This window comes from Coffea eugenioides, chromosome 4, assembly GCF_003713205.1.
Source record: "Coffea eugenioides isolate CCC68of chromosome 4, Ceug_1.0, whole genome shotgun sequence".
NCBI lineage: Eukaryota > Viridiplantae > Streptophyta > Magnoliopsida > Gentianales > Rubiaceae > Coffea > Coffea eugenioides.
Window position 1 is genome coordinate 1,328,015 of NC_040038.1, and position 27,627 is coordinate 1,355,641.

General features: G+C 38.7%; 6 protein-coding genes across 15 annotated transcripts; 3 read left to right on the top strand and 3 right to left on the bottom strand.

The window, feature by feature from the left end:
* Positions 1–1,325: 1,325 nt before the first annotated feature.
* LOC113767331 lies at positions 1,326–4,003 on the top strand. The gene is made up of 6 exons (XM_027311383.1): positions 1,326–1,833; positions 1,934–1,981; positions 2,044–2,101; positions 2,241–2,378; positions 3,157–3,324; positions 3,430–4,003. Exons 1-6 carry the CDS (start codon positions 1,763–1,765, stop codon positions 3,502–3,504), a joined length of 558 nt encoding a protein of 185 aa, XP_027167184.1. The 5' UTR covers positions 1,326–1,762; the 3' UTR covers positions 3,505–4,003.
* A 300-nt stretch (positions 4,004–4,303) lies between these two features.
* On the bottom strand, positions 4,304–6,634 carry LOC113767473 (protein enabled homolog). The gene has a single exon (XM_027311580.1). It carries the CDS (start codon positions 6,368–6,370, stop codon positions 4,619–4,621), a length of 1,752 nt encoding a protein of 583 aa, XP_027167381.1. The 5' UTR covers positions 6,371–6,634; the 3' UTR covers positions 4,304–4,618.
* A 632-nt stretch (positions 6,635–7,266) lies between these two features.
* Positions 7,267–11,114, bottom strand: LOC113769542 (60S ribosomal protein L18a-like protein). 7 transcript variants are annotated; one of them, XM_027314017.1, is made up of 6 exons: positions 10,942–11,111; positions 10,763–10,816; positions 9,930–10,000; positions 8,676–8,802; positions 8,474–8,591; positions 7,598–8,077 (listed from the first exon to the last, which is right to left on the bottom strand). In XM_027314017.1, the coding sequence occupies exons 3-6, from the start codon at positions 9,937–9,939 to the stop codon at positions 7,973–7,975; spliced, it is 360 nt and encodes a 119-aa protein (XP_027169818.1). In that variant the 5' UTR covers positions 9,940–10,000; positions 10,763–10,816; positions 10,942–11,111; the 3' UTR covers positions 7,598–7,972. The 7 variants fall into 7 exon arrangements, with proteins under 7 accessions (XP_027169821.1, XP_027169818.1, XP_027169817.1 ...); XM_027314016.1 differs by adding an exon at positions 10,252–10,292 and having other exon boundaries at positions 10,763–11,111; XM_027314015.1 differs by adding an exon at positions 10,217–10,292 and having other exon boundaries at positions 10,763–11,111.
* A 2,175-nt stretch (positions 11,115–13,289) lies between these two features.
* On the top strand, positions 13,290–16,707 carry LOC113768365 (DNA-directed RNA polymerase I subunit rpa49). Its single transcript, XM_027312694.1, has 4 exons — positions 13,290–13,883; positions 14,728–14,877; positions 15,343–15,660; positions 16,129–16,707. The coding sequence occupies exons 1-4, from the start codon at positions 13,368–13,370 to the stop codon at positions 16,534–16,536; spliced, it is 1,392 nt and encodes a 463-aa protein (XP_027168495.1). The 5' UTR covers positions 13,290–13,367; the 3' UTR covers positions 16,537–16,707.
* A 110-nt stretch (positions 16,708–16,817) lies between these two features.
* Positions 16,818–20,644, bottom strand: LOC113768364 (protein phosphatase 2C 16-like). Of its 4 annotated transcripts, none has more exons than XM_027312692.1 (5): positions 20,477–20,644; positions 18,656–19,651; positions 17,905–18,264; positions 17,637–17,742; positions 16,818–17,370 (listed from the first exon to the last, which is right to left on the bottom strand). In XM_027312692.1, exons 2-5 carry the CDS (start codon positions 19,490–19,492, stop codon positions 17,033–17,035), a joined length of 1,641 nt encoding a protein of 546 aa, XP_027168493.1. In that variant the 5' UTR covers positions 19,493–19,651; positions 20,477–20,644; the 3' UTR covers positions 16,818–17,032. The 4 variants fall into 4 exon arrangements, with proteins under 4 accessions (XP_027168493.1, XP_027168492.1, XP_027168491.1 ...); XM_027312691.1 differs by having other exon boundaries at positions 18,656–19,661; XM_027312690.1 differs by having other exon boundaries at positions 18,656–20,033.
* A 1,850-nt stretch (positions 20,645–22,494) lies between these two features.
* On the top strand, positions 22,495–27,596 carry LOC113767846 (U-box domain-containing protein 35-like). The gene is made up of 8 exons (XM_027312049.1): positions 22,495–22,657; positions 23,021–23,112; positions 23,250–23,371; positions 23,724–23,924; positions 24,081–24,594; positions 24,936–25,009; positions 25,127–25,565; positions 25,997–27,596. Exons 1-8 carry the CDS (start codon positions 22,495–22,497, stop codon positions 26,831–26,833), a joined length of 2,442 nt encoding a protein of 813 aa, XP_027167850.1. The 3' UTR covers positions 26,834–27,596.
* Positions 27,597–27,627: the final 31 nt, after the last annotated feature.

Below are 27,627 nucleotides of genomic sequence, written 5' to 3' on the forward strand. Positions count from 1 at the left end.
AAGACACCTCAAAAACCGGCAACTCTTGAGGAGCTCCCAGGGACTAATAAATCCAAACCCAACCCCCCCAGAAACCGATGTGGGATGGAAACCCCACAGGGACAAGCCAGTAGGGCCGCCTGACTACCCAGTTCCTCTAGACCCCAGTATAACTCCCCTGCGTGTCCCCATCGTTTGTCTTTTTACCGAAACGGCAAGACTTTTGCTTATTAACTTTATCCCAGAAGACACCTCAAAAGCCGGCAACTCTTGAGGAGCTCCCAGGGACTAATAAACCCAAACCCAACCCCCCCAGAAACCGATGTGGGATAGAAACCCTACAGGGGCAATTAGTAGTGTAGTACTCGACCGACTAGTAGTTGTTCAGTTCCAACTTCAATTTGAAAGTTGTGAGGGACACTTTGAAGGCGTGGGACTGCTACTCTTTGTGGAATCCCCGCCTTTGGTATTGGGACTAATTAGGATTAAATTGGGTTGTTAATCATGGTTAACAAATAGTTTCACAAAATCTGGTCCTGTTTGATACCTCTATTTAATGCTGAAGATTAATTTAGTCATAACTTTTTGAATTTAGTATATTTAGTGACATAAATGCATCATCACTTAATATACTATTAACCACTACTTAATTTGCGTAGACAACTTTTTGAATTTGGTATATTTAGTGACATAAATGCTTCACAGTTTAATATATTGAGCATTACTTAATTGGTGTACAAAATTTTAAGTGAAAAAAAAATTGCATTGAAATCTTCTTGAATTGACTGCACACTCACAAAATATATATTTGTCCTCTTTTAATTCGATACTTAAACACATCCTAATCGACACACTCATTCTCTTTTAATTCGATACACGCATATTCAAACACATCTTAATTATTCATTATTTTCTTTTGCACATGCGCACCCTTTTCTTTACTTGTTTCTCTTTCTCAAAATACACAAACCTAAGCAATTTATTTTTCAATTCAATGCTATAATTCAATTAGTTATCAAACAGATATATAATTTTATCAATTCAGCAACTTTTTAGATTTTAAACCACTAGCCCAAAATCTGGTGGCCACTATCAAAATATTAAAGTTTAGTGGGGTGGAAGACAACCTTATCTCCCATCAATTGGCACGTTAAAAAGTGGTTTTGCTTAAAAAAATTTAGGCGGAAGCATAGTGCATCCATTTAATTCGGTGATAGTTTAATCCCCTTCGGATTATACTTGGGTGTCTTTATGTCCGTCATTCCCTTTGGTATAGGGTATATTAGGTTATACACAGTCATCGTCTCTGATAAAAAAAAAAAAAAAAAAAAAGCAACTGTTTAGATTTTAGACTTTTGAGTTTACCAAATCAATATCGGAAGGGAAGAGTTGGGAACGCCTATCATACGGTAACTGAAAAGGGTCAAGGTCAAGTCAATGACCCGTTATCGTAAATGGGAGGATAGGGAGCATATATATTCTGACAAACTGCGGTGCGGCCGGCGGGAGAAGAATTCCCGACTTTGCTGTTCAGAGCGTAATAACTCCAGTTGAATTTTACTAGTACGAAAAGGGGAAAAAAAACTGATCTTGGAGTTCTTATATCTGCATAAAAGCTTCGTTTATGACCTTTAACTCCTGCAAAAATCGTTGGTGAAATATTTTAATTAGGAGTTGTCTGGAATTCTATTTTGAGCTAGGCTTGGTGCATTAGATTTTGAAGCTTCCCATTTAGGGTTTGTCACTGGGAAATTCCGAAAGGCAGTAGTGTATTTACTAGCAAATGAGGAGCAGAAATAAACCTAACAAAGCCTCCACGGTCGAACTCAGCACTTCTGATCCTAAGCAACAACTGTAAGGCTTCTTTTATTCGAAAACTGTACTAGTCGTAAATTTATTTGGTGCCAACTTTTATTGTGAATTTTAATTATTAATTTTCCTTTTTTTTTTCCAGCTGCTATGAAGGAGAAAGTCTCCTTCGTCTCCTTGAGTTGATTCGGAGGTGAGTCTTGTTGTACATACTATGCCCAAAGATTATATTGATCTGATAGGCTTTGATTACAGGGAAATAGAATCTGCAAGAAATTTGGATAGAGCATTGCCTGAAAAAGTTTGGCTCAAGGTTGGTTCTTTCCCTTTATTATTATTTTTTTTTAAAATTAACTTTCTGCTTTTCATACTAAATACTAGTACTTGCTAAAGAGTTAAGGCAGTGGAAAAGCTTAATCTAAAATTGTCCATGGTTTCATTGGTGTGGGCAGCAACAATTTTCCGTAGGGGTCAATGATGTCACGCGTGTGCTTGAACGAATGCAATCTCTTTCTTCAGTGAAAAGCTCCCCTCAGGAGCAGTCTCTTCACGGCAGCCACAATATGAAGATGCCTTCGGTGCAACTCCAGGTTACTTTCTTCCATACCATTTTTCTCTCTATGTTCTTGACTTGTTACTCTGTGATATTATCACCATTTACATTATTTGCGTGATTTTTTATTGCAATTGCTTATTGGTCCTATTGGTTTTCGGATGTTTCATGCTACGATTACTTGGACTAGGTTTCGGTGGTTTGTAAAGCATACACGTAATTACATAGAAAGCGTTGCTGTCTTCCCTTTTCCTTCAGAACACCAAATCTCTGTGACATGTACATGCAATTAGAGGTCAAATTTCTTTAAATATAATTGAAACCTGATTAATGACTAACTATGTCCCAAGTGATCAATACTTATAATATGGTATGATGTTTTCCAAACCTTCAATGCCTTTCTGAATTTCAGAGCTCAGGGCGAGATGTCTTTCTGTTGGAAAATCCTGTGATATGCTCTTGCATGATGTACTTCCAGACTACACTTTACTATTGTAGCTCTAAGAACTCTCAGGCTTCATCTGAATCCAATCTGTGGCTGACTAGAAGTCGTTAAAACACTGTATATTTGCCTCAAAAACATATGGAAATAAAATCATGAAATCATAACATGTTGATGGATGTAGAAGACTATTAAGCTGACATTGTTAGTGTGGTAATACCGTTTAGACTCACATTTTGTTGATTTCTCTCAGCACCAAAATTTTTTGATCCTGGATTTTGCATATCAGACAAGTTCTCGAGATAGCATTTGGTTTATAAGCTTGAAATTTTGTCAAGGAATGAATAACTTTGATGCTTGTTCCTCTCATCAGGCCATTCTTTTAGCATCAGATTGCAACCCACGGTGGCTGTCAAAGCATTTGCCGAACTTGGCCCATTCTAGAGGGGTACCAATCCTGTTTGTCAGGGATAAGAAAGGGGGATCTTTAAGATTAGGTGAACTGCTCAAGCTGAAAACTGCAATTGCTATTGGAATTAAGGTGCATTTCATATGACTTCTATTTACTTGCACGTATCTCTCGTTTCACGGCATAGTTGTGAGCCAGAATGGCCTTTCACACCTCTCATTGTTGCACCTGAGACAGGCTAGAGGCAATGTCATCAATCAATTTGTTGAGAAGCTCCTTGACAATGAAATCCAGGTGGCTGTAAGCACTTGAATCGATTGATCTGCCTCATGACTGGAAATCAACCTTATCATCAAGAATTATGCTGGACGCACAACTAGCATCCATCCTTCCATAGACTAACAAATAGTTCGCTTGTAAAGTTTTGATAGGTTCACCAAATGAGTTGCAGTCCACGGGAATGAGAAATGATGATGTTAGGAATTTTGCAGTTGGGATCCTAAGTGCCACTATTCCATGTCAAATACAGTGTTAATCCCACTTATCATGTGAGGCTAGTGAGGGTAGAAAAAATTTAAATAAACAGCATATGACAAGTTAAATAAAGCGGATACTTAATATAAATATGGAAGTGACACTGAGTTGCGATTGAAAAAGTGGTACTGAGGATTTCACGTGGAATTTTGTATGCCATAAATTTTGGTAGTAGTTTATTCACGGTTTAGGTATGAAACAGGTTTTGGCAACGTACCAAGTAAATCTTGAATTGGTGGCTTTAAGAATTTATTAGCATGATCGCCGTTTATGTTTATGGATCAAATTGGACTTGGCTGGTTGGAGCTGAGCTTGTAACCAGCTCATGCATCCTAAATTGAAGTTAACCGTCACAGTTGGCATATTGTCATATTATTGTTTGTAAAGCTTCAACATCATGGAAGTCTTCCAAGTCTCAACTAATACCAACTACTACCATTTTGTCACATGTTGACCAATTCCCAACTCATCTTTTTGTTCTCCCTCAAAAATTTTCCGCAGAAAGCAGCTTGCCCCGGTGAAATTGCACTGGGTGACTAAAATATCAAAAAGGATGCTGCCGCAAATGGCCAAATACACTTTGCTAACTACATAGTATTAACTCGAGAATGAGATATAACTTATGTTTTTCATCTTTGTTTGAACTAAATAATCCGAACTTGTTAACTTCCTCGTCCTTCGCCACACTGATACATTTGTTCAGAGATAGCAATCTCATTCTTGACAGCAGACTCTTGTTAACATACAAATACACGCTATCAAAACACCAGTTAGTTGGCTTGCTGAACAAACTGCTGGTGTGCGCTACCACGCTTTACGCCCCCAGGCAAAAATAAATCAATCAATAAATCAGAATTTAATATATTTTTTTTCCATGAAAACTTGAAAACTTTCAAATATCAGTTGGGCCTGAACCTGGGCCGAGGTTAGACAAGCCCACTCCGTGTCTTTTGTTCATGGAATCTATCTTCTCAAGCTTCAACCCGGCCCGAAATCTGCTGATGAAGCTCTCAGCTTTTGAATCCACGTCCGGGCTCGGACAGAACAATGGTGACGCCGCGAAGGGCGTCATATCACCTCCGTCAGCAGCAGCTGTGGGCGTGCCATCCGATTCCACGTCATCAAGATCCGGAGACCCACTCCGTGAGCTCAGGTTGCTATTTACCCGCACATAGTCACCTTGAAGTACAAACTTCCACGCCGGAGATTTGAAGAACGGCGGAGGAGGCGGCGGGGGAGGTATGGGAACTAGTGGAGATTCTCCGCCACTATTTGAATTACCTTCCTCACTGTCAAAGCTTCTCACTTTCACTGGTTGCAGAGCTTTTTGCGTGGGCTGGTGTCTGGAAGGAAGCTGCGGAATGGGAACTGAAATGACTGTATGTGTTGTCTTTCCTTTGGATTTCTTCGATGCGAACAAATTCTGCAAGACGGAGGGTGGCGGCGGCGGCGGAGGAGGAGGAGGAGGAGATTGTGGTGGTAGTTGAAGATGGAGAGGTGGCATTTGAGGCTCGTTAAGCAAAGCATCAAAGTTTTCAACACTTTTTTGCCTCTGCCTTTTCTTCTTCTTCTTATGGTAAAGAGAATTCAAGAAATCCTTGGTTGCATTTCCCCCAGTTCTTTTCTTCTCACTTTTGCCACTCTTTTGATCCACAAATTGCGGCAGCGGCGGCGGCGGTGGAGGAGGAGGAGGCGGTGTGGCTGGTTCTGAGATGGGTTCGTTGTTTTCCATCTGACTATCCCTTCTTTTTCTCCTTCTCTCCCTTCGATGAGCAACACTTTGATGGACTCGCTTTGGCTTTTCATTATCCAGTGGTGGTGAAGCAGGCCGCAGTAGTGGTGATTCTGGCGGTGGAGATGGTGGAGCTGGCGGAGGAGAAGATGGAGGGGGAGTAGCTGGAGTGTTTGAGGGTCGTTCCTGAGGATGAGGGTACGCAAATTTATCCACATAAAAGTTCTTGCTTTCCAGCTGGGAATCATCAAATGTGTATTTCCAGCTTCGTCGACGATGAAGCTCGCCGGTGCGGGAGTACCGGGGAGTTTCGATTATCATATCATCATAACACATCCACGGATCATCCCCGGAGGCCAATCTTGAGGAGGCTACAAGTAGATCAGGATATGAGCTATATGTCCTCCTCAGCAGTCCACCTTGGTTATCAGTACTAGAAGTACTGTTGTAGGCCGTCTGATCTGAATATCCATGCCATTGAAGAGGATTTGACTGATGCGTTTTTTCAGCTTCAATAGGGGAGTAATTATACCATCCCTGTGCGGTTGATGGATTTGATTTTCGGGTTTCAGTTCTGGTAGTAGTAGGAGTAGTATCATGATACTCCTCAAAGTTTCTATCTTCATTCTTGTTTCTACTGAGGAATCCAAAGACTAATGCAACTAGAACTAATACCAAATTAAGAGAATCCCAGCTTTTCTTAACATTATTTGGCCTAAAGATTTGAGAAGAGAAAGAAATGGTTGCAGGGACTACCAAAACCAAGAAGGAAACAGCTGTTATCAGCAGAACGGAGACTAAAAGTCCAGAGCTTAAGAAGAAAGAGGATAGGCCGTGGCGAAATCGGCGGACACGGCCGCGATTGCTGGTGCTTGGTACCCAAAAGGGGGTCAAGTCTTCCCCATCTTCCATGGTTTTTAGTTGCTTGTGTTGCTTTTGATAAAAGATGAAGAGGAGCGCTCTGTGAAACAACCTTTGTTCCCTCTTTATTGCTTTTGCTTTTCCTTTGCCTTCTTTGCTTGTACTTGTAGCAGCGCTAAGAAATGTAATGTTCGGCTCCTCGTTCTCTTTTGTTGCTTTCGTTGCCCTTCGAGCAGTTGGTGCTAAAAAAATGAGTTGCTTTATTTGGTGCTGGGGAGGGCTATGGATTTTAGGATGGAAGGAAAATGGATCAGTGGTAGGTATATTTTTATTCTTGAGTTGTGTTGAGCTAAGAGTATTCTAATTTTTTTTTTTTTTACTTTTTTGATAATGAACTAAGAGTAGTATTCTACTTGAATGGAATGGAATGGTGGTCAGTAGCGTGTGGATCAAACTACTTGAAGAGTGCTAAGAGTAGGCGACTCGCATGACGGCTTTCACGCATTTGGCTTTTCTGGCAAGAAGAATGACAGCCTAATCAATGACGCGTATTTTGTCCATGTAATGTAACTTGAACTTTGGTCTCACGCAGCTAACATCTATCTGCTCGTAACAAATCCAGGGAACTTTTAGCTTTAAAATCAATTGAAGATTCCTCCCCGAGATTGCCGATGAACCAAGCGATCCACAAATGAAGTAAACAATAACGTGCTTTAATTTTTATAACGGCCAAAATTAGCAGCCGACTAGGATGCGCAGCCAGGCAGAGCAGAGCAGAGCAGCTCATTCACTTCACTTGGTATCGTTTTGGAATTCTCAATTCTTTAGTATTCTTTCAAAACCATGAACGATTTGGCTGAATGCGGAAAACCATGAGGGGAGAGGAGACGAGAGTCTTGGTCATCCTTCCGCGTTCAGTCTAGAGCAAGCAGATCTTACAAAGGAGGAGTGGTTAAAATTCGGGACAATGAAACGGAAAAACGCGTACTTAATTGGTAACAAGTCCTTTTCAATCACTTTGCAGAGAACGACAGAGCAGAATCGCTCCAGTCTTTCGCATGATTGTTCTGTCTTCAACTCCCTAAACAGAAATTACCCTTTTTCTTTTTTTTTTGGTCTCGTCTCGTGGGCTGTTTGCGTGCGCATACATCTGTACACCGGGAAATTTGTGGTTGCTGCCAAAACTGAGGCGTCTATCAAAAGTCATGACAAGCACACCGGGAAATTGCAAGCTACCATGGGTGTCCAAATACAAATAGTTAGTGTTAATTCTATACAAAGCAAAGAACCTCTAATGGGCTACATAGCATATGGCTAAGATAATCATACATTTCCCAGCAAGCTTCTTCATTCATACATAATCATACTAAAAAACTGTACATGTTGTTAAGGCTGCATCAGGTGCAATTGAACTCGAAGAATACGCCAAATATTGCTAGCTTCCAATGACTTTAGCTGAAAGTAATCTAATTTGTTATGACATCAAACTATTGCTTTTTCCACCCTCTAAAGTGTAGAAACCTACTTGAAAACCCTTTTTTTTTCCTTTTTTTTTCTTTTTTAGGGAGGCGTTGGACCCAATTGTACTGAACTTCAGGGGCCCTATGATACATGAGTTGTATACTACATGACAAACTGAGAGGATGACCAGGATCAAGCAAAACTTGGAAAAGCCCCCATAGTAGGATGCTGTTTAATCACAGGTATCCATCTCATGCCATTGTCTGCTGAAACTGATAAAGCCTGAGAGCCTAGGGACTAGAAGAGAATAATAGCCACAACAATCAGGACAACAACAGTAAATATCAGAGCCTGCAATCGTTGTATACATGATATTAGCAAGCAATAAGAGAATGATGAAAGTGCAGAGCATCTTCAAGCATTAGGCAAATGCAATCCATGCCTACATGTCATACCATGGTGCAGGCTCTAAAGAAGACATACTTGCTTTTCAATATTTGAAATAGCGAGAATCCTAGAATATAACGCAGGGGTAAAGGTCATGTCACCTCAAAGGGACACAGTAAATCACTAATGACTCAATAATCGTTTTTTTGGTTTATATCCCTGCAAGAATGGAATCAATCCCCATACCACAGAAAGAGTGAATATGACAACATATAGAGAACTGCATGACTGCGAGATAACACTTACAGCTATTGCATTAGCAGCGAGCCCAGCTCGTTCTCTGGGATCCTTGTGGTAGTAATTCCCAAAGTAAAGAATAGTAGCATAGTACCAGAACAAGGGGCAGAAAAACCCAAGCAGAAGACTGCAAGAAGAATTTGAATCCATAAGATGTAAACCCGGAGAAAAACACCATTAAGGAAAAATGTATAAAAAAGTAAGGACATACGAAAACCATCCTACTCCACAACCAAAACAAGGAAGGGGTTTATCAAACATTCCCAGCTGGGCATGTTCTATGTCGCCAGTAAGGGCATAGTCTCCATTCTGATGCTGCTTGGCATCTTCTAAAAGTTCTGTATCCATCCAAATGTTTCAGCCATCAATGCAGCAATGTATGGATCAAACATACCATGTTCAAGCTGATATATGAATAACATATAGATGTCCTCAAGAGGATAATAAGGGAATGCAGTTCAGTCATTTTAAATTTATAAACAGCACTTATTCAACAATTAGTAGCAAAGTTCTCTTCTATGAGATTTATCTGTCTTGCTGTGGAAACAACTTTTACAGTTAACACTCCTTATGAATTCTAACCCTGTTTGCCAGATATGACAGAATCCCAGGCTCAGAAGTACATTAGAACCGATTTAAACTACTGGAAAGTAAGCTTCTAGCTGAAGATACAGAGGGCAATGCTGAGACAAGCAGACAACAGCTAAGTGAACAGAAGAACTTTCCCCAGAAAAGGGAAAAAAGAAAAGGCAGCCAGAAGAGAAATTTCAATTTTTTATGCAGTTCAAAAATGCTGGCAAATCTTAAATCAGCCCTTATTCGAAGCCAACAGCACCAAAGAGAAATTGGAAAAATTTTGAGATGTGGTTTAACAAAATCCGGGAAGGATATCCTAGCACTAGCTATATTATCTTGCTAAATTCAACAATGACAAAACTGAATCCTTTCCAATATTAACCAATCAAAGCGAAAGGTAAAAGCAATACAAAAACCATATAAAGAAAGGTATCACTGAAAAGAAATCTCATCCTGAGATAAAAGCAATTTTTAGCCAAATTTAATAATATACATGTGGAACATTGGAACAATCACATTCAAGACAAGCAAGACCACAGACCAACAAAACAAATGACCAAATATATGATGAATCACTTAGCCAGAATAAATCAAGAAAATTCATACTGATTAGCAAACACACTGCCCCACCACTTCCAGCACAGATAAAACACCCAGCACCCAATTCAACAACATGAATATACATATTGCAGCATATATGCAGTTTTGCATCAGAAAATAGGAACGATGGACATTTTAGGGACTACTGCAATGACACAAGAGGAAATATCGTGACACAAAGCTACGGTTTTGAATTTGCTGAAAAATTTTCACTGACAGCAAATTAAAGCCATGGCCATTAACAAAATGAAAAGAATGAAAAATGAAGGGATAACACAAAATGAAATACTTTGATCCATATGTTAAAAGAAATCAACTCTCTGATCCAATATTCAAACTGCTCCGTCTTCTCTGTAACTCCTGCAACATATACCATGCACCAAATTAAAGAGCCAATCGAAACGTTCTGCTTGTTAAAACGTACAAGGTAAATAATCTTTAATTGCAGTAATTAAGTTACAATTAACCAATTGAAAGCCCAAGAAATGTTTAGCTGGTTGCGTTCTGACATGAAATGTAAGCTGTAGTCCAGTTTCAAATAACTAAATAGCTCGATCCAAAATGTTAGAAACGTACTCCACTTTCAATTAAAGATCGAGCACCAAAAGTACCAGGGCTACACTTAGATCACTGCAGAAGCCTCAGTAAGTAGCTACAAAAATCCGTGAAAATAAAGGCAATTGTAAGCAGACAGTCTTCAACTTTTAACATTAATAAAAAATAGATTTCCAATTTCCGTTACCTGACACCAATAAAGTCAACTACAGTCCCAAAATTAAGCAGATCGTCACACCCCAACCCCCCCCCCCCCCCAAAAAAAAATCAATCCTACGCAGATTCTTAATCAATTGTTATGAGGAAAATAATGTAATCTTCAGCTATAATTTTCTGAACCCAAAACCACAGTTACAAAACAATAAGAAAGCTCCAATTTTTTCCCCGAGAGAAACTGTACTTGATATCCAAAACCCACCAAAATTGGCTAATTTAGACTGTTAAAGATAACGAGCTGAATATTAGAATTATCAGCAGATAAAATAAAGCTAAGAAACATAGAAAAGACAAAAAAGAAAGTAAAAAGAATAAGTAAATGATACGGAATGGGCTTGGCGACAGTAATACCTGAAAGAAAAATGTTGGAGAGATGGAAGATCGGTTGTGGGCAGTCGCAGGAAACTGACGAACAAAAGGGGCGAAAAAAAAAGAAGAAAAGAAGAAAACTGGAATATGCTTCAGCGTAAAGAATTAAAGAATGGATTAAAGCTCAAGCACAACAAGAGTGGATGGGGGTAATTTTGCACCTCCTCCTGCTTCTTCTCCTTTGAATGGGATGATTTTACTAATTTGACTACTTGTTTACCAGCCAGTCTCTTCTTCTTCTCCCTCACTCCACCCTCCACACTAAACGGAGGGTGCTGGACAACTCAATTTTTTTGCTTGTTAGTTTTGTAGGTAAAGGTCCAAATCAAAATGCTGTATTAAATCCACTACTATTTGTTAATGACGGGACGGGACAGGACGTCATGGACGGCGGATAAACGGAAACGTTAAATGGGCTGCGTATAAATCGACTGACGGGGTCAGGCGTGCGTGCAGTTGAATGCGTTTTTTCTCCAATAAATGAATGCTTTTCTCTATCTTAATGCACGAGATTTGATTTTTTTTTTAATTAGTTGTTAAACTTGGGCACATATGAATAATTCATGAATGGGATATAAAAGTATTCGTACTTTTTAATCACTCATATTTATTTTATAAAATTAGTATTATTATTACTACTCATAATGATTTGTTTCTAAGAGCTTTATTAAATTTACAATATAACAATTCAAATTCACTAAGTAAAATCACTCTATATGAATAAAAAACAATTATAGTATCTGTATTATATGAGAATATGGACTTAAAATGGTTATGTTGCAAGATATTTCACATTGGTTATTTAGGCATTAAAAATTCTTCTTGGCAAAAATTATGCTTTAATGCGCGAAAAATACATTAATAAATCTTTTTCCAAAGTATGGAATGAATACAATGAGTGAAAGGGATGAAGAGGGGGAATGGGGGAGAAGGAAGGAGGAATAGAGAGGAGAAGAGAGAGGAGTGAGAAGGAGTGGTGTCAGTGATTAGTGGTGGGGGGTGAGTGATGCTATTTTTAATTTTTAAAAATATTAAAAATATTAAAAATACTCAAAATGCATTATAAAAACATGATAAAAAACTTAAAAATATAATAAAATTTCACATACATTTTTACAATAAAATTTTTGGAAAATACTTCTAAAAATGCATATTCATATTGATTGTTTATTAGGTTTTTCTAATGCATGCTCATTGGATACTTATTAACACACTGACAATTCATCTAATCTAATATACCATGTATATATACATACTAATAATTATTATTATCCTTTATCACATTTATATACTTTATTTATTTAATTTAATCTATCATTCCTTGTATTTATTTACTTTTTTTAATTAATCTTACATTTTCAAAAAACATGACATCCAAAATATATTTTAACGAGTATCCAATGATTACCCATTAAACAATGCTTGCTTATTGCAAAAAAAAAAAAAAAAGGCTTTTTCCCTACCTATGTATTGCTATTGCAGCATTGATATATACACACACATACACATACACATACATATGCATATGCGTATTTTTTTATATGTATAATTTCTTACGGGAACAGGTTTAAATTATGGCACATAATATAAATTTAACATGGGTTGGCAGCTACGGTGTAGTATATATAAGATTAAGGTATAATTTTAGAAACTTCCCTGAGATTTGTCATAATATCACTCAGCTCTCCTCAAAATTTTAAAATCTCACTTACCTTCCTTGTCAACTTGATAAGATTAAATATTCCTATCAAATGTTATAAATTGATAACATTACCCTTACTCTTAATAACTATTTAATAAAAAAGCCAAAACAAAATAAAATTTTAAAAGTAAAAAATGTCAATTAAAAAAAAAACAAATTGCTAGCTAATAATGGTCCATTTTTTTTTTTTTTACATTATAGTCATGGTGGGATAGCAAAAAAATGGATAAATTAAATATAATCAAGATCAACCATTTGGGAGGATTTTGGAGAGTAATTAATACTTAAAAAAAAATTCGTGTATAGTTAAAATTAAGGAAGTCAAGATATTTTTTAGAAAAATATGTTTTAATTCATGGTATAGTTTAAGTTGTATTGCAAACTAAAATAATCTCTTTATATGTGTAAAATTTTCAATGTGTAAATTTTGCTTTTGTTCCAATGCAACTAAAATAAATAGTTTTTTTTGAACTAACTAAAATAAATAGTTTACGTCAAGAAATTAATAACTTATAAAAATTTAACCTTAACTTATTTTCTATTGGTGTTATAAATTCCATAAGTAGGATAACATAAGGATAGTATTAGAACAAAAGTTTATCTTTCTTGTATTTCTTCCAAAGGGTTTAAAATGCTATAAGAAATGTCAATCTAAGGGAAGTAAGTGAAATTTTAAAAACGTCATAGGAGCTTAGTGATATTATAGAAAACCTCGGGGGAGGTTTCTGAAATTATCCCTAAGATTAACTAAAAAGGTTAACCCTATGTATAGCCAAATGGTTCATAATTCGGGCAGTTCACCCGGCTGTGGTTACACGATAGAGTAGGGCTCATACCTGGTAGTTCACATCTAACGCTGTTACGTCGACTTCTTGTCGCAAAACCATGGCCAAACCAAAGGAGAAGAAGAAGAGACCAATAAACCAAGAAATTCAGCAAGTAACGGAACCTACTCAGGAGTACTCCAGGGAAAAAGACGAAGGAGAGGAAGAACAAAGGGATGCAGAAGAGGCCGACCCCATAACATTAACAACTGCAGAAAAACTTGAGAAGAATGAGAAAAAGAAGCACAAGGAAACACTAGACGTCAAAATCGAAACTTTCGGTGAAAACCCTGATAAAATTTCTCCAATTGTGGGTTATTTTCCATCCGGGTACGATCCATTGAGGAGTTGGAAGGAAGGCGAAGAAGCGGAGCCTGAAGCCAAGGTTAAGGTATACAAGAATAAGAAGAGGAGTAATAGGCTGCAGTTGGTGGTGAGCCCTAAGGTTGCTCAGGTTAATTTCGTCGGAACTAACTACTCTGGCGAGGCTACGGCGGCTCAGATGTGTACTTATGGTCTCGGAGTTTTTGACAAGACTAGCCAGACTCTGAAGATTGTTCCTATTGCAGCTAACAAGGTTATTTTATCTTATTTTTTAAACCAAAGCCAAAACTAGCAGGGATATAAGCGAATGCGGTAAATTTTGAATATTTTTATTACTTTTGTGGTGCATTTGCCATTTAATTGCTGAAATATGGTGGCAAAGGGGAAAAAGCTATTAGCTTTGAGATTTATTTATTGGTATGCTTGGTTTATCTGTGGAATTGTGCTTGTTTTTGGCTGCTAAAATGCCTTGTGATTTTTGTAGTTTGTGGTTAAGATTACATTTGGAGGTTGTACCGTGATTTTGTTTCTCAGAAACTGTTATGAGAATTACTGAAGTTGCACTCTGAATGAGAAGGTTATAGCTTTATGTTTCATGTGTAGGATTTTTTATTATTTTTTCATTTTTTTTTTGGGGGTAAGCGGGAGGGCTTGAAACCATGACCTCCTACTTACAATCCCTCCCACCTTACCACCCAATCCAACCCTACCCTCCACCTGTTTCATGTATAGTTGGTTATCTTTTCCCTAATATCTGGGCTACAAGGTTGTTGAACGAATGGTTAGATAGGAGTTCAATTACAGATGTAGCATCTTGAGGAAAAGGAAACCAATTTTTTTATTTTTATTTTTAATTCACATTTGATCAAACTCAAAGAACTTCTAGCTGAGTTGTGGGAAAATTTGTCATCTTGCAACTTTCCACCCAGGTTTATTACTTGCTCTCACTATGCTCTGATTTTGGCCGGAGCATGAGGTTGGCTTGTGTCTCTTGCCAGTTGCCACTACTGGCAGATCTCTTTTTTGGTTTCGATTCCAGTTATGTTGGATTGCAAACTGATCAACATTATTTATTTTATTCTACTTGGATGCCCCAGATATTCAGATTGGAACCGAGAGTTGCTGGGTTAGACCTACCTGAAAATGAAACTCCAGAAACTTTGAAGCATGAACTTACTGCAGAAGAGAAGGCTGACAAAATGAGAGAATTGACTCTTATGTATTCATCCAAGAAGACTATAAGACAGGTATACCCTTTTTCCTGCATAGAAGGGATGTGACTTCTCCAAGCTCTAGCTCTTTCAGAAGGTCTATTCTTGCATGTATTGAACACTAAATACTAAATCAAATTTATTTCTTTAGTCATTATATAGCTCTCTGATGTATTCCAGGAACCCTTGATGCTGCATAACCATGTTAGTCCCATACTGATTTTGTATATTTTTTTTAAACCTTTGTACTGTTGATAGGGTCATTCAATGTCAGAAATGGAATTCTTTGTTGCACTCGGCCACCCAATGGAAATAAAGCTAATGTGATTTCCATACTCTCTACGTTGGGCACTTAATAACTAAAAAGTGAAAACATACAAAAAATTGGGCTGATTAAAACAGTACTGGAAAAAAATTAGAGAGAGAAACATACTTTAGTTTTGACAATTCTGGTCTAAAGTTTGGTAGAGAGATTGTATTCATCCGATATCTGTTTTGCAGACTCAGAAACTGGAATCACTTCGTCAGAGACAAGATCCTGAAAGTCAGCAGGATTTGGACCAAAAATTAGGGGGTATTGAGATAAACAAAGAGGGGCTCGAGGTTACAGAGACTACAACTAGTGCTCGAAATATCCCACCCCATGATTTGTCTGCCACTACACCTCAAACAGCATATCCATTGCACAAGATTATCTTTAGCGGGGAGTGGGATTACCTTATGGACATTCTTGAAATTTCACAAGCTGGAGCAGAAGTGACGTCTCATAATTACCCGAGCTTTGTTTGCAATCGAGTATATAAATTGGATGATATTACGGTAAGATTTGCAATAGACTTTGTGCATCTTTACGTGGATGCCTATCAGTTATTTGGTTAGCATTTTCACCAACCTGCGCGTCATGTTCTTCTATTTCAGTATAGCACCCTATAACTTCCATAGCGTATGAATGACATAAATTTGTGCTTTTGACCGTTGAGAAATATGGTCAACTCCCATTCGTGAGAGTTCTATCCCTTTCCTGTTGAAATAATTTCCTGGATTATCAGGTTAACAAGTATGGCAAACTGCATGCCTTTGTGCATCACAGCCTCTTCTGGTTGTTAAAAAGGAAGGTCAAACAACCTGGTGATTTAGTTTATGTTACCAATCTTTTTTATCTATGCCAGTCCATGAGACTTGTAGCATGATACTTTATTATCATTTTTTTTTGGCAAGGTTTTATATGCAAGTCAAAACAAATTCCCCTATTAATTTTGTCATGTAATACTTTCTTTTATGTTCTAGGATGAAGTGGAGAAGAGGCAGCTTGCTGGCATATTTTCATACATCACCCATCTTGTCAAGTTCAAGGATAAGCACTCCATGGATGGTGTTTCATCGGCAAAACATCATAAAATTCCTGGGATCTTGTACCAGAAGTTCTCTTCCTTGTTTGCTAATTCAGACTCGAAGAGGATTGCAGATGACAAAAAAGATCTCCTTATCAGCTACATCTTGGTGCTTACTTTATATGTTGACAATTTTCGGACAGACTTATCTGACATAGCGAAGGATCTAAGAATGAACCCGATAGCATTAAGACCTCACTATGAACATTTGGGCTGTAAGCTCGCGCGCGAGAAGCAATTGTTACTGGCGACACTATCTCTGCCACTGCAGTTCCCAACGGTGAGAAGGAAGCGGCGAAGGTAGATGGGGCCGTTGAGTCTTTTCTTCTCATAGCTTTTTACAGGCTTGAGACTACTTGAGAATGCGTTTTTACCGTCTCATTCCTTTCTTTTCGTTTTTTTGGTTGGCCCATTACAAGTTTGCTGTGGATCGAAGAAAAGAAAAAAAGAAAAACAGAGAATTTGCTTATCAGAAGTTTTAAGGCCTTTTTCCACGTGCATGTTTTATATTTGATCTGCTTTTGCTGGATCTGAATTCATACAATTAGAATACAACTAAAAGCTTCATTATAAATTCCTGGAAGATGAGCACCAGACAAAATCTTTTACTGGTAAATTAAAACGCTAACTCTCATCTCACGACATGACTCAAGCAAATAAGTTAAAAAGTTGACTTGTACGGTTGTATTCAAATTCAAGCACATTGAGGAGAAGTGCACTTACACAGCTACGCTAACTTATTGAAGCTGGTGCATAACAAAACATTTGGAGATGAGATTTAAAGTCATTTCTTGACGTTGCTATGATACATACTGCCTACCCTTCCGTCGAGCTTTCAAGTCTATGACAATCACTGAAATATCATCCTTGCTCCCCTTTTGAAGAGCAAGCATGGAAAGGTACTCCGCTGCCGCTTGTGCTGCAGGATCAACTCCTCGTCCCCTTTCTGGAAGAGGGTTAGTTCCGTTCTTCTTGTGCCAAAGCAAAATTCGTCTCCTAGCAACTTCACATGCTTCTTCATTCGTCATGACATCCCACAAGCCATCACTTGCTAAAACAAGACATTCATCCTCCCTTGCACGGGGTAGAAACATGACCTCTGGGGTTGGTATGATCCACGGTTTAAGGTATCTATCACCTGCAGACAAGATGGGGCCAAAAACATTTGAGGCAAACACTGATTCCTTTCTTCACAAAATCCAGCACCATGCAACAGATTCAGAATCAACTCAGTTTTCCCCTAATTTTGAAACAAAGAGAGAATCTTTCTCCAGGTTCAGAACAATCTCATTGAAAGAGCAGAAAGCGACATTGGATTTACAGTGCCTACACATGCTACACATATGCCAGTGCATGTGTATTGACATACGATCGCAAAGTAAATCGAATTTCTAATGCACTTACCGATGGATCTAGACATTGCAAGAACACCGAATACACGGTGACCATTCCACTGTATGACTTTGCCACCAGATGCTTCAATTCTAGCATATTCATCTTCTCGGTTTGGCTGCCAAATAAGTTTAAAAGAAAACAAATCAAATTAGCTTAGATTACAAGCCTATACAGACTACTAATCCCCCCCCCCCCCCCCCCCAAAACAAAAAAAAAAAAAAACTGGGCCCAAAAAAAGGAAGAAAAATGGCAAAAAAAAGTTTTAAACTTTTCGTACTTTATGGTCAATTGACAGTACTACAGCTTCTTTGCCACGATAAAGAACTGCCCTGGAATCCCCACAATTTGCAACTATAATATGGGATGAACATAGAATGGCCACCACTGCAGTAGACCCAACAGTTTCAGGTGCAACAGGTTCAGATGCATAATTGGAGGAATCTACATTTTCAGGAGACGTATTTCGGCTAACTTTTCCCCCTACTTCATCATCAACCTTTAGAAAGCAAGTAGTAAAGACCTTCTCCCACTGCATTTGTCGAGTGTCTATCAGGCTTTCCTTCACCAAGTCATCTGTTATATCTTTTAGCTCATCGCCCAATGCCATATGGATCCTATCACGGCAGTAATTTGCTACCTACACGGACAAGCTTACTTAACTTTGATAAACTATGATTGAAATTTCAACGGCATATCTAACATTTTATGCAGGTTTCTTAGGTTAGCCAAAACTTGGGGCCAAAAGCTCATTAATGAATAGTATGGAAATTTGATGTTTAACAAATAAAGCTTATTAACAGCTGCCACGAGGATAATACCTAATGAACCTACAGAAAGAAACAAATTCTAGGTTGAATTTGACAAGATGCAACTGTAAACCAGTTTTCCATTTAATGCTATCTTGTCCTTGATGGAGATTCATCAAGCAAACCATCTAAAAAAGTCAACAATAATATAGATGCTGACAAAATTCTACTCTGATAAGGAAATGACCATTTAAAATCGAATTTAAGAAAAAGGGAATATACCTGAGATCCTCCGTGACCATCATATACTCCAAAAAAGTGAGACGTCAAGTGACTCAACGTTTGGCTTATACCATCCCCGACTCGGTCACCAATGAACATCTTAATAGGAATTCTCATGAAATGTGGCACAACCATAATGGCATCTTCAATTTCCGGCCTCTGTCCACAAATTGACACGGAACCCCATAGTGGCACACATTCTAATTCAAAAACACTCTTCATACCGCCTTTTACTGGATCTTTCTCGTTGGGCAACTGAAGAGCCACTACAGATGCCTTGAGTGTGGGTACACTTGAGTTTTCTTCATTCAATTGAGCAGCAGTAGTTAAATTGTCCTCACTCACCTTCCTTTCAAAACTTCTTTCTTCCAAACTGATTACCTTAGCAAGTATTTGACCATTGTTGATGCCCTCAATCTGAACAGCAATTGGTAAGCTCATTTCTGAAGTCGGCTCCAGGGGAAGCAACTCCATGCCATTAATTCCATTCCGGTCATCTCTAACCAGTAATACCTCATCCTCTTTGCTTTCTTGCATTATTGCATCTCCTACAATCTCATTGTTTTGAGTTTTCTGCAACATTTTAGATACCCCCCCATTGTCTATAGGTGATACCGACTTATCCTTACTACCTTCTGTACCTATCCCATTGCAACTGCCGTCCCAATTAGTACTTGAATCTGCATGCAACAGTGATGCTGGATCTGAAAGCAACATGGCAGTGTCTGTCACTATTTTGAGTCGTGTGATTTCCATATGATTCGAGATTCCAGCATTCTCACACATAGGACTACCTAAACTAAGTGGAACTGCAACTGCTGGAGACATCTCTTCCATCTATTCTCCGGATTACAACTAACAATACAGAGCACAAAACTCTCCAAACTTGCAAAGTCAACAACTCTTTAGTTCAATCATCCAGTTCCCAAAATGATCAAAGGAGGGGAGAAGCTCCAAAGTTTTGTAAAGCACACAGTCCAATAATGAAAACCAAAACTGACAACACCTTGATACAAATTAATAAACCATGTCACACACTCATACCAAGATTAGGTCGTTGCTCGTGTGAGTGAAGGATGAGAAAGATACAAGATTGGAGATGTCACAACTCAAAAGACTTAAGTCAACAGCTATCCAAGTTGTACAAGAAACAGTAGGCATACTACTTAGAGCAAATTACAGGTGGATTTAGGTACTTGCTTTAAGCAAAGCAAGAAAGAGTTCCCAGATCTGGATGCACTAACATTCCATCAATCAGAAACTTAAGCTGAAACAGTCGTGCCTTTCTCGTGCCTAGAGTTTTGCCAAATTCTTCCCTTGTAGCAAAGAATTAAACCAAGATACCAAATCCTATGTGCACCACCAACCCTTTTGTACACTGAACCGGAAGGAAGAAGACAAAATTAAATCCTTATCCAAACACCAATCTAGAAGGGAAATGAAAAGAAGTCATCGAAAAGAACCTAGGAATGGGAAAAGGACAACCTACCCCCCAGGATTCACAAGCAAACCCTAAAAAGGCTCTAGACTTTTTGCCACGTGGTACTTGGTTTCGGGGATTTGAGGCAATTCTTATCAGCCTCTTAAACTAAATCATGGGTTTTTCTGAAAATTCAATCTTTCTTCCTCCCCAACATTTTCCACCCTAAAATCAAGAATCTTGTGTAATAAAGGAAATTCTAGTGCATACATATCTTCTTGGAGCACAAGAACATAGGATCAGCTTCAATACATTTTAGGATAAAAGAAAATGAAATTGCCAACAGAATTACCACAGGATCAATCAAGAATCGAAGAAAGAAAGAAAGAAAGAATACTTACAGAACCGAAATAAACACTTAAAAACACTTGCCCCAGAGCTGAACTCCTCTCTAACTATGGCCGGTAGTAATGCCAGTTTTCCTAGACTGTTTACTCTTCACATCTACACTATTTTTCCTTTTCTTTTTCTTTTTCTTTTTCTTTTTTTTTTCCTGGGCATGGCGCAAAGAAAAAGCTTTTACTGCTGTGAGGTGACACGTGTAGACTCATCCAATCAATGCTATGGACGGAAAATGCTTTTGGATAGTGCTTACATTAATAATAGTAGTAGACTGCCTCATGGACTTTTCATGAGACAAACTTCAAGAAAATGCAACGTGTCCCTGCGTGGCAGCTCACCACCTGACCTGCAAAGTCTCCCATAATCATGTGCCTTCTTTACATGGGAAGATTTCATTTTAAGTAGTACTTACAGTTTTTTTTTTTTTTTTTTTCAAAAAAGTAGTACTTACAGTTGGATGGACTGAATTCCTTGTAATGCCAGCAATTCTTGCGCAATCATGTTAGTGATTACATGTTCTCAAATAAGCTCCCCTTCAATGCAATTTTGCACTCTATATTTGTAACTTGATTCAGAAAAACAGTAAGTACACCGCATTTTGTCTGCGTTATTAGGGGTACAATACAAAGTCATTAATGCACTGGAGTTAGGATAAAGAAAAGAATGTAGATGTGCTTAGTGAATAAATCTAATTTGTTATCAAAGATTTGGCAAGGAATTATTAAAATTAGCGGCAAAAGGAGCAAGAGAATGAAAGGAAGAAGTAAAGCAGGTTAGGCAAATAAAATAATGTTGGGTTAGGTTGATATGCCCTTGACTTTGTGTGGATATGGAATCGAACTTATAGATGATTATTTGTTTTAAAGTGGTTAGGTTGTCGAAATAGATTGGCTGGAGAAGTTGAAAGAGAAATTAATGACCAAAACTTTGCGTAGGTAATCGATAATCGCAGCACCAGTCTGTGATTTACGTACCATAGAACTTTAATTTCTTGATTCTTTACCCAAAAAGAAAAAAAAGAAAAGAAACATTGCAGGGATATTTTCTTTTACTGTTGAAAAAGGTTTACCTGGAAGTGACACATTAATTGCGTTGAAAGAGTCGAATTTATGGTTTTGTCTTATGTCGGCAAAGTTGCAGGGACCATTTTATTGTCTATTTTTTCAATTATACATAAAAGATGATCTTTTTAGTTCAAGAGTCCAACGCCTGCGACCGTCCAATCACGGTTCATGGATTACGATGCGATGTGAACAAATTTGAGGGTAAAGGCTGGCCCGAGTTGTGCTCCAAGAAGTGAGGAATCTTAAGAAAATTAACAAATATTTGTTGGATTTCTCTTCTACAGGGCAGTCCAGATTGTCCAGCTGGCGACGAACAGCTACAAATCTTTCCAACTTTCACGGACCGCAGATGCTTGATTCCAGTGACCCCTCAAAAATCTTTGTAGAAAAAACTGCCCGCGACAACTCTGACGCCAACCCTCAAAAGTACTGTTTATTTAATTTAAGGCTTTGAAATTCACGGTTAACAGATTTACATTAGTATGCTACTATTTATGGTTTGTTAAAACTGGAAGAATGATAAGAATTGAAGTGGACTGAAAATGGACTCGGTCAGCAGCAGGACATAAAACCAGGAAAGGAAAGAGAGGTGTGACTGTACGTAGAATTTCAAATGACCAGATAGGCATTTTTCTTCTTTTCTCTTCTTTTGGACAACAAGCTAGCTACTCGATTTTTGCGGTTTATATAACCAAAGCAAGCGTGAAAGAGAAACCTTAGGGGTTATGGTACTCCTGGGGACAGCTACATTTTTCATTTTTCCCCATCTTCTTGTGGTGGTGGCGGTGGTTGTGGGTTCATGATGGGGGTGCCGTTGTAGCAGCACCACCGAGCTGGTGCTTCCAAAATTAACTACTATAATAAGCAACCCGTGGAAGGCGGCCAGGCATTTAATTGGCCCTTTGGGTTTTATATAGTTTTTGATCTCCCATTACTTGGGTCCTAGGCTAACAATGGCAAAGGCGTTGTATTCACCAGAAATGATTTTCAATGCGGCAGTAGCAATTGACGCAGACAAGAATAGCCAGTTTGCTGTGAAATGGGCGGTCGACCGCCTGAACTTGAATGGTTTTATCACCCTCCTCCATGTCAAAACTCAACAGAATTCCTCTCCTCGTAGGTCCCTTGGCCTTTCCACTAATCCTCCTCGTTCTACATTTCATCCTTCTTGTCTTTATGGGATAACAAGGGGCATATATGCATGATAGTTGAAGATGTTTTCAATCCTCCCTGTTTTGAAGTAAATGCCTTTGCAGTAGTTGAAGACGTCCAACATGCATGACAGAGTTGTGCCATACATGCATGAATTACGATTAAAATTCTAATATAGCAAACGTGATCCGTATAGTTCCTAGAGAATGCAAGAAAATTGACATTTCATTCGACAATTGAAATTTCTAAGATGTGTTGATCAGCTCATGTCACCCACGGGGTGGAAGTTTTTGAGCGCCTTAAAACTCACTTGTTGCATAATTGCAGAAGAAGATGTTCCCAAAGAAGGACGTGCGCCTACGAAAGATGAGCTGGCGAAGTTCTTTCTTCCATATCGTGGATTTTGTGCTCGAAAAGGGGTACAATCTTGATATTCCAATCCCCCAAAGATAAAAGTTCTTGTTATTATTATGGAAGACTGTAAAAACGAATGACGAGAACAATATATAAATTTCAGATCAACAAATTGCTTATTGCATGATTTCGAAATGATCAGGTTAGAGTACACGAGGTGGTTCTCCATGACATTGACGTTGCCAGAGCAATAGCTGAATACGTTATTGATAACTCCATCTGCATGATTGTGCTCGGAGCTTCATCTCGGAGTGCCCTAGCCAGGTACTTTATCTTCTCCTACATTTTGTGCCTCTATCTTGTAATGTAGATATTTCAGATCATCCTCGTTTGGAAGGAAATAGCCGATAAGAAGCTGATAAGAAAATGTCAAAAGCATAGATTTGCAGCAGTTGAACCTCACCAGTTCCTTCTGCATGCATATATAGCTTCTTCTTGATGAGTTTTTTTCACTGACTAGATTTATGTGTAAAGAGCTTGACAAGCTGCAGTAGTGGTTTTCTTAAGAGTCGAGTGACAGAAAAACGAGATAAAAGAATTTTAGGGTACGCGCTACTGATGATCTTTTTTGCCTGCATTACTCAGTGAACACCTCAATGTTTGGTTTATTGAACAGGGCATTCAGAGCTCAGGATATGCAAAGTCAATTAATCAAGTCCATCCCAGATTTTTGTGCAGTTTATGTTGTATCCAAGGTAAGAGCTCAGGCTGTTAAATCAGCTACTCGATCTCCCAATGCAAGCAGCATAGCCAGTTCCAGGCAGCAGCCTCAAGTAGGATATTTATCAGATACTCCAGGTTCCCAACAGCTTACATGGTTAGTCAGTCACAAATGCTTTCGCATTACTTTGTTGATATGCCCCAGGAATCACGAACTAACTAAGATTGATATTACACTCATCTGGATGTGAGGAAAGAGACACAATTCATATGTTGACACTGTTACAAAATTTGCAAAAAAGATGTTTTAATATTTTATTGCACCTATTGAGTCTTGTAGCAAGGGAAGCTGGAGAAGTGCAGGCTCTGATAGATCACACTCCGATGGAGGTAGCCCTGCAGTATACTCTGATAAGAGTAGTAGAGACTTTGTGCCAATGACTTCAAGGAGGGGGCAAAGCAAGAATCGTTCACCTCAGTACCCCTCGCCTCAGCATCCATTAAGTAGTTCGGGAACTGATTTTCTGCATCTACCTCCATTGGACCGGCAGCCCAACAGCAAAAATATTTCACCTCCAAAAACCGCAGATTCTTTGCAAATCTGTCTCTATAACAGAAATCCAGGCAGCAAAACACCATCCAACCAGCTCTCAGGGAACAATTTAAATCTCCATTTTCCAATTCCAGGAAGTCCATCCCATTCCCTCTCTGGCTCCAGTGATCGCTCAGAGCCACTAAGTTTTCAATCATCTAATTTGTCCTTTGAGCTTCTAGACCAGTCACATACGTCAGATGCGTCCTGGACCTCCTCCTCTTCACAAGGCACAGTAAGTTCAAAAAATAAATTCTGTAGTATTAAAGCTAACAAAGATTTTCCTTATCGCTAAAGTTATGTTTGTCACAGGACCAGGGCCTCATGCAGTTTTAGAAGCGTAAGCATTCCTAAAATAGACTAGTAAATTCCACTTATATCAGATGTACATGAAAACGTTGACTTAATGACCTCCACGATAAACACTAATTACATGGATTTCAGTGAGTGGCTTCTGTTAAAAGAAATGGCAGAAGTAAACTGATAACTGACAGATTAAAACAACATTGAAAGCAAACCAAATGGAAATGAGCACCGGCACTGATTTTCCAGGCCTGAAATTGCTTTCTACTGCAGGGGGAACTAGAGGAGGAAATAAAGAGATTAAAACAGGAATTAAAGCAAAGTATGGAAATGTATAATTCAGCATGCAAAGAAGCACTGACAGCCAAAGGGAAGGTACAATTCTGGGTTCAAATCACTGTTCGTACCATTTTCATAAAAGCACAAAACCATGTGACCTATTATTGTATTAATCAAGTTTGTTTTCGTTTCCAGGCAAGGGAGATTGATGAATGGAAATTGGATGAGGCACGCAGAATAGAAGGGTGCAGGCAAACCCGAGAGTTTGCAATGATTATGGTGGAGACTGAAAAGCATAAATGCAAGGCAGCTATTGAAGCAGCACAAATGGCACAACGTCTTGCAGAATTGGAGTCCCAAAAACGAAAGGAGGCAGAGATGAAACTCCTGCACCAGGCAGAAGAGAAGAAGAAAGCTATGGATGCTTTAGCACACTGTGATATTAGATACAGAAAATACAGTATTGAAGAAATTGAAACTGCAACTGGTTATTTCTCACCTTCAGAAAAAATTGGTGAAGGTGGATATGGGCCTGTTTATAAAGCCTATCTTGATCACACGGCTGTTGCTATAAAGGTGTTGAGGTCAGATATTTCACAAGGGAAAAAGCAATTCCAAAGAGAGGTACTCCATTTTTTTATTTTCTTAGCTTCCAACTTCCAAACAGAGCAGATACATAGAAAGGCTCATCTAAAGATTAGCATCAATGTTTTTATCATCTGCAGGAATGGAAACTTCACAAGATATCTCTCTCATTCTCTCTCTCTTTTTGTGGACCAAAATATTTTCACATGTACAATTACATGCATAAGTCATAGCCCTAGATTACAAAATACATGGGGGCCAAAGTCAATGAAAACTGTCTATTTTATGGTAAAGCACAGAAAGTATTATTTTGAGTAGATTACTCATATTAAATGTTGAGTCTGACCATTTGACAAGCAATGGCATTTGGCAGTGAGCCAGTTTGCCAGCCATGTCTTCCAATAGTTATATGGAGCCAATTTGTAACCTGTCTTTACCTCCTATTTCTTCCATTGTTCATCATTGTGCAGGTTGAGGTGCTAAGCCACATGAGACATCCACACATGGTTCTCCTTCTGGGTGCCTGCCCCGAGTATGGGTGCCTTGTATACGAATATATGGAGAATGGAAGCTTAGAAGACCGGCTTTTCTGCAGGAATGGCAGCACTCCACTACCATGGACCATCCGTTTCAGAATAGCAGCAGAGATTGGCACGGCCCTTCTCTTCCTTCACCAAACAAGACCAGAGCCCATCGTCCATCGCGACCTTAAACCAGCCAATATCCTCTTAGACCGAAACTATGTGAGCAAGATTGGCGATGTTGGCTTGTCCAGGCTAGTTCCACCGTCAGTGGCTGATAGTGTTACTCAATATCATATGACTGCAGCAGCCGGTACATTTTGCTACATTGACCCAGAGTATCAACAAACCGGGATGCTATGTACTAAATCAGACATTTATTCCTTTGGTGTACTGCTGCTACAAATCATTACGGCAAGGACTGCCATGGGTCTAACATATCATGTAGAAGAGGCGATTGAGCATGGATCATTTCAAGAGACACTTGATCCCAAAGTGGCTGATTGGCCAGTTGAGGATGCTCTGTCATTTGCAAAATTAGCTCTAAAGTGTTGTGAACTGCGGAGGAGAGACAGGCCAGACCTTGGCTCAGTCATATTGCCTGAACTGGAACGGCTCAGAGATCTTGGATCAGATGCCAAAGCCGGAAGTGGGAATGGGAACCTAGATGAAGCCATTCTTCATAACCAAGTTTCCCAAGAAAGCATACCTCTCAGCCAGGTTCGTGTGCAATCTTCCCCACACTTTATACTGTCCTTTACAATTTGTCCATTTATAAAAGCTTAAATCTATGCGGCCATTGCTCTAGAATGCAGGTATTGGAAGCCACAAGGGCGTGCCTCCTTTCATGCTCTACTTTCTTTTCACTATTACACATATCGGGTCAAAGATAAAAGATACAAAGCTCATGAAAGTTAAAAATAAAAGATACTTTGGATGGATCTAAATTAGCTGATTTTCAACGTTCTGAAATGGAAATACAAACAAGATCATTTCATTTTAAGAGTGCTAAAACAGAATGAAGGATGTGTCTTCGGATGCAAAAAGATGAATATGTCAGAATAGAAAGGTTAAACCAGAGACAGATGACAATTTTCTTCTCAGGTTACATGCATTAATATTATACTTTCATGTTGTGTTTACCCAGGAGGCAAGCAGCAGCAATTCTGATGCTAAAATGGAAAACTAATGCAGATACACTTTAAAAAATGGAACCACCTGAATGCAACCTTGAAGAATCTTCTGAGCTAGTTCTTCAAAAGTGGCTACCTGATTATTGCTTGTATAGATCAGATACGCTTGGGCATCTTGCCCTGTAGGACATTTTTCTTTCTCTCTGCTTTTCCATTTTGGGACAGTGTCCTGCAATAATCTAGACCTCGTAGTAACTAATCTTGTGCATGTGCACACTCCAAATATGGGGTGAGCCTGACAGGTGCACGTAAACCCTAGAATATTTGAACTCAAGACTCGAGTAATATAACCAACGTCTTGGATATCTATTGCACTTTCCTGGGGCTTCTAAGACTTCATTTATGTTGCATCAAGACTTGTGATTTAGCTCTTGCAAGATAAATTTT

Bases quoted from the DNA above. Each gene is read 5' to 3' on its own strand.
- LOC113767473 (XM_027311580.1), bottom strand. From the start codon at position 6,370: ATGGAAGATGGGGAAGACTTGACCCCCTTTTGGGTACCAAGCACCAGC.
- LOC113767846 (XM_027312049.1), top strand. From the start codon at position 22,495: ATGGCAAAGGCGTTGTATTCACCAGAAATGATTTTCAATGCGGCAGTA. The intron at 23,925-24,080 runs GTTAGTCAGTCA...GATGTTTTAATA, and splicing joins GGTTCCCAACAGCTTACATG to TTTTATTGCACCTATTGAGT. The intron at 24,595-24,935 runs GTAAGTTCAAAA...TTTCTACTGCAG, and splicing joins CCTCCTCTTCACAAGGCACA to GGGGAACTAGAGGAGGAAAT.
- LOC113768364 (XM_027312692.1), bottom strand. From the start codon at position 19,492: ATGGAAGAGATGTCTCCAGCAGTTGCAGTTCCACTTAGTTTAGGTAGT. The intron at 18,265-18,655 runs GTATATTCCCTT...TTGTCCGTGTAG, and splicing joins ATGGTCACGGAGGATCTCAG to GTAGCAAATTACTGCCGTGA. The intron at 17,743-17,904 runs GTACGAAAAGTT...CTTATTTGGCAG, and splicing joins TACTGTCAATTGACCATAAA to CCAAACCGAGAAGATGAATA.
- LOC113767331 (XM_027311383.1), top strand. From the start codon at position 1,763: ATGAGGAGCAGAAATAAACCTAACAAAGCCTCCACGGTCGAACTCAGC. The intron at 2,102-2,240 runs GTTGGTTCTTTC...TGGTGTGGGCAG, and splicing joins CTGAAAAAGTTTGGCTCAAG to CAACAATTTTCCGTAGGGGT. The intron at 2,379-3,156 runs GTTACTTTCTTC...TCCTCTCATCAG, and splicing joins TGCCTTCGGTGCAACTCCAG to GCCATTCTTTTAGCATCAGA.
- LOC113768365 (XM_027312694.1), top strand. From the start codon at position 13,368: ATGGCCAAACCAAAGGAGAAGAAGAAGAGACCAATAAACCAAGAAATT. The intron at 13,884-14,727 runs GTTATTTTATCT...TGGATGCCCCAG, and splicing joins TTCCTATTGCAGCTAACAAG to ATATTCAGATTGGAACCGAG. The intron at 14,878-15,342 runs GTATACCCTTTT...TCTGTTTTGCAG, and splicing joins CCAAGAAGACTATAAGACAG to ACTCAGAAACTGGAATCACT.
- LOC113769542 (XM_027314017.1), bottom strand. The intron at 8,592-8,675 runs GTATGTCCTTAC...TTCTTCTTGCAG, and splicing joins TGTGGAGTAGGATGGTTTTC to TCTTCTGCTTGGGTTTTTCT. The intron at 8,078-8,473 runs GTAAGTGTTATC...ATTCTCTTCTAG, and splicing joins TCGCTGCTAATGCAATAGCT to TCCCTAGGCTCTCAGGCTTT.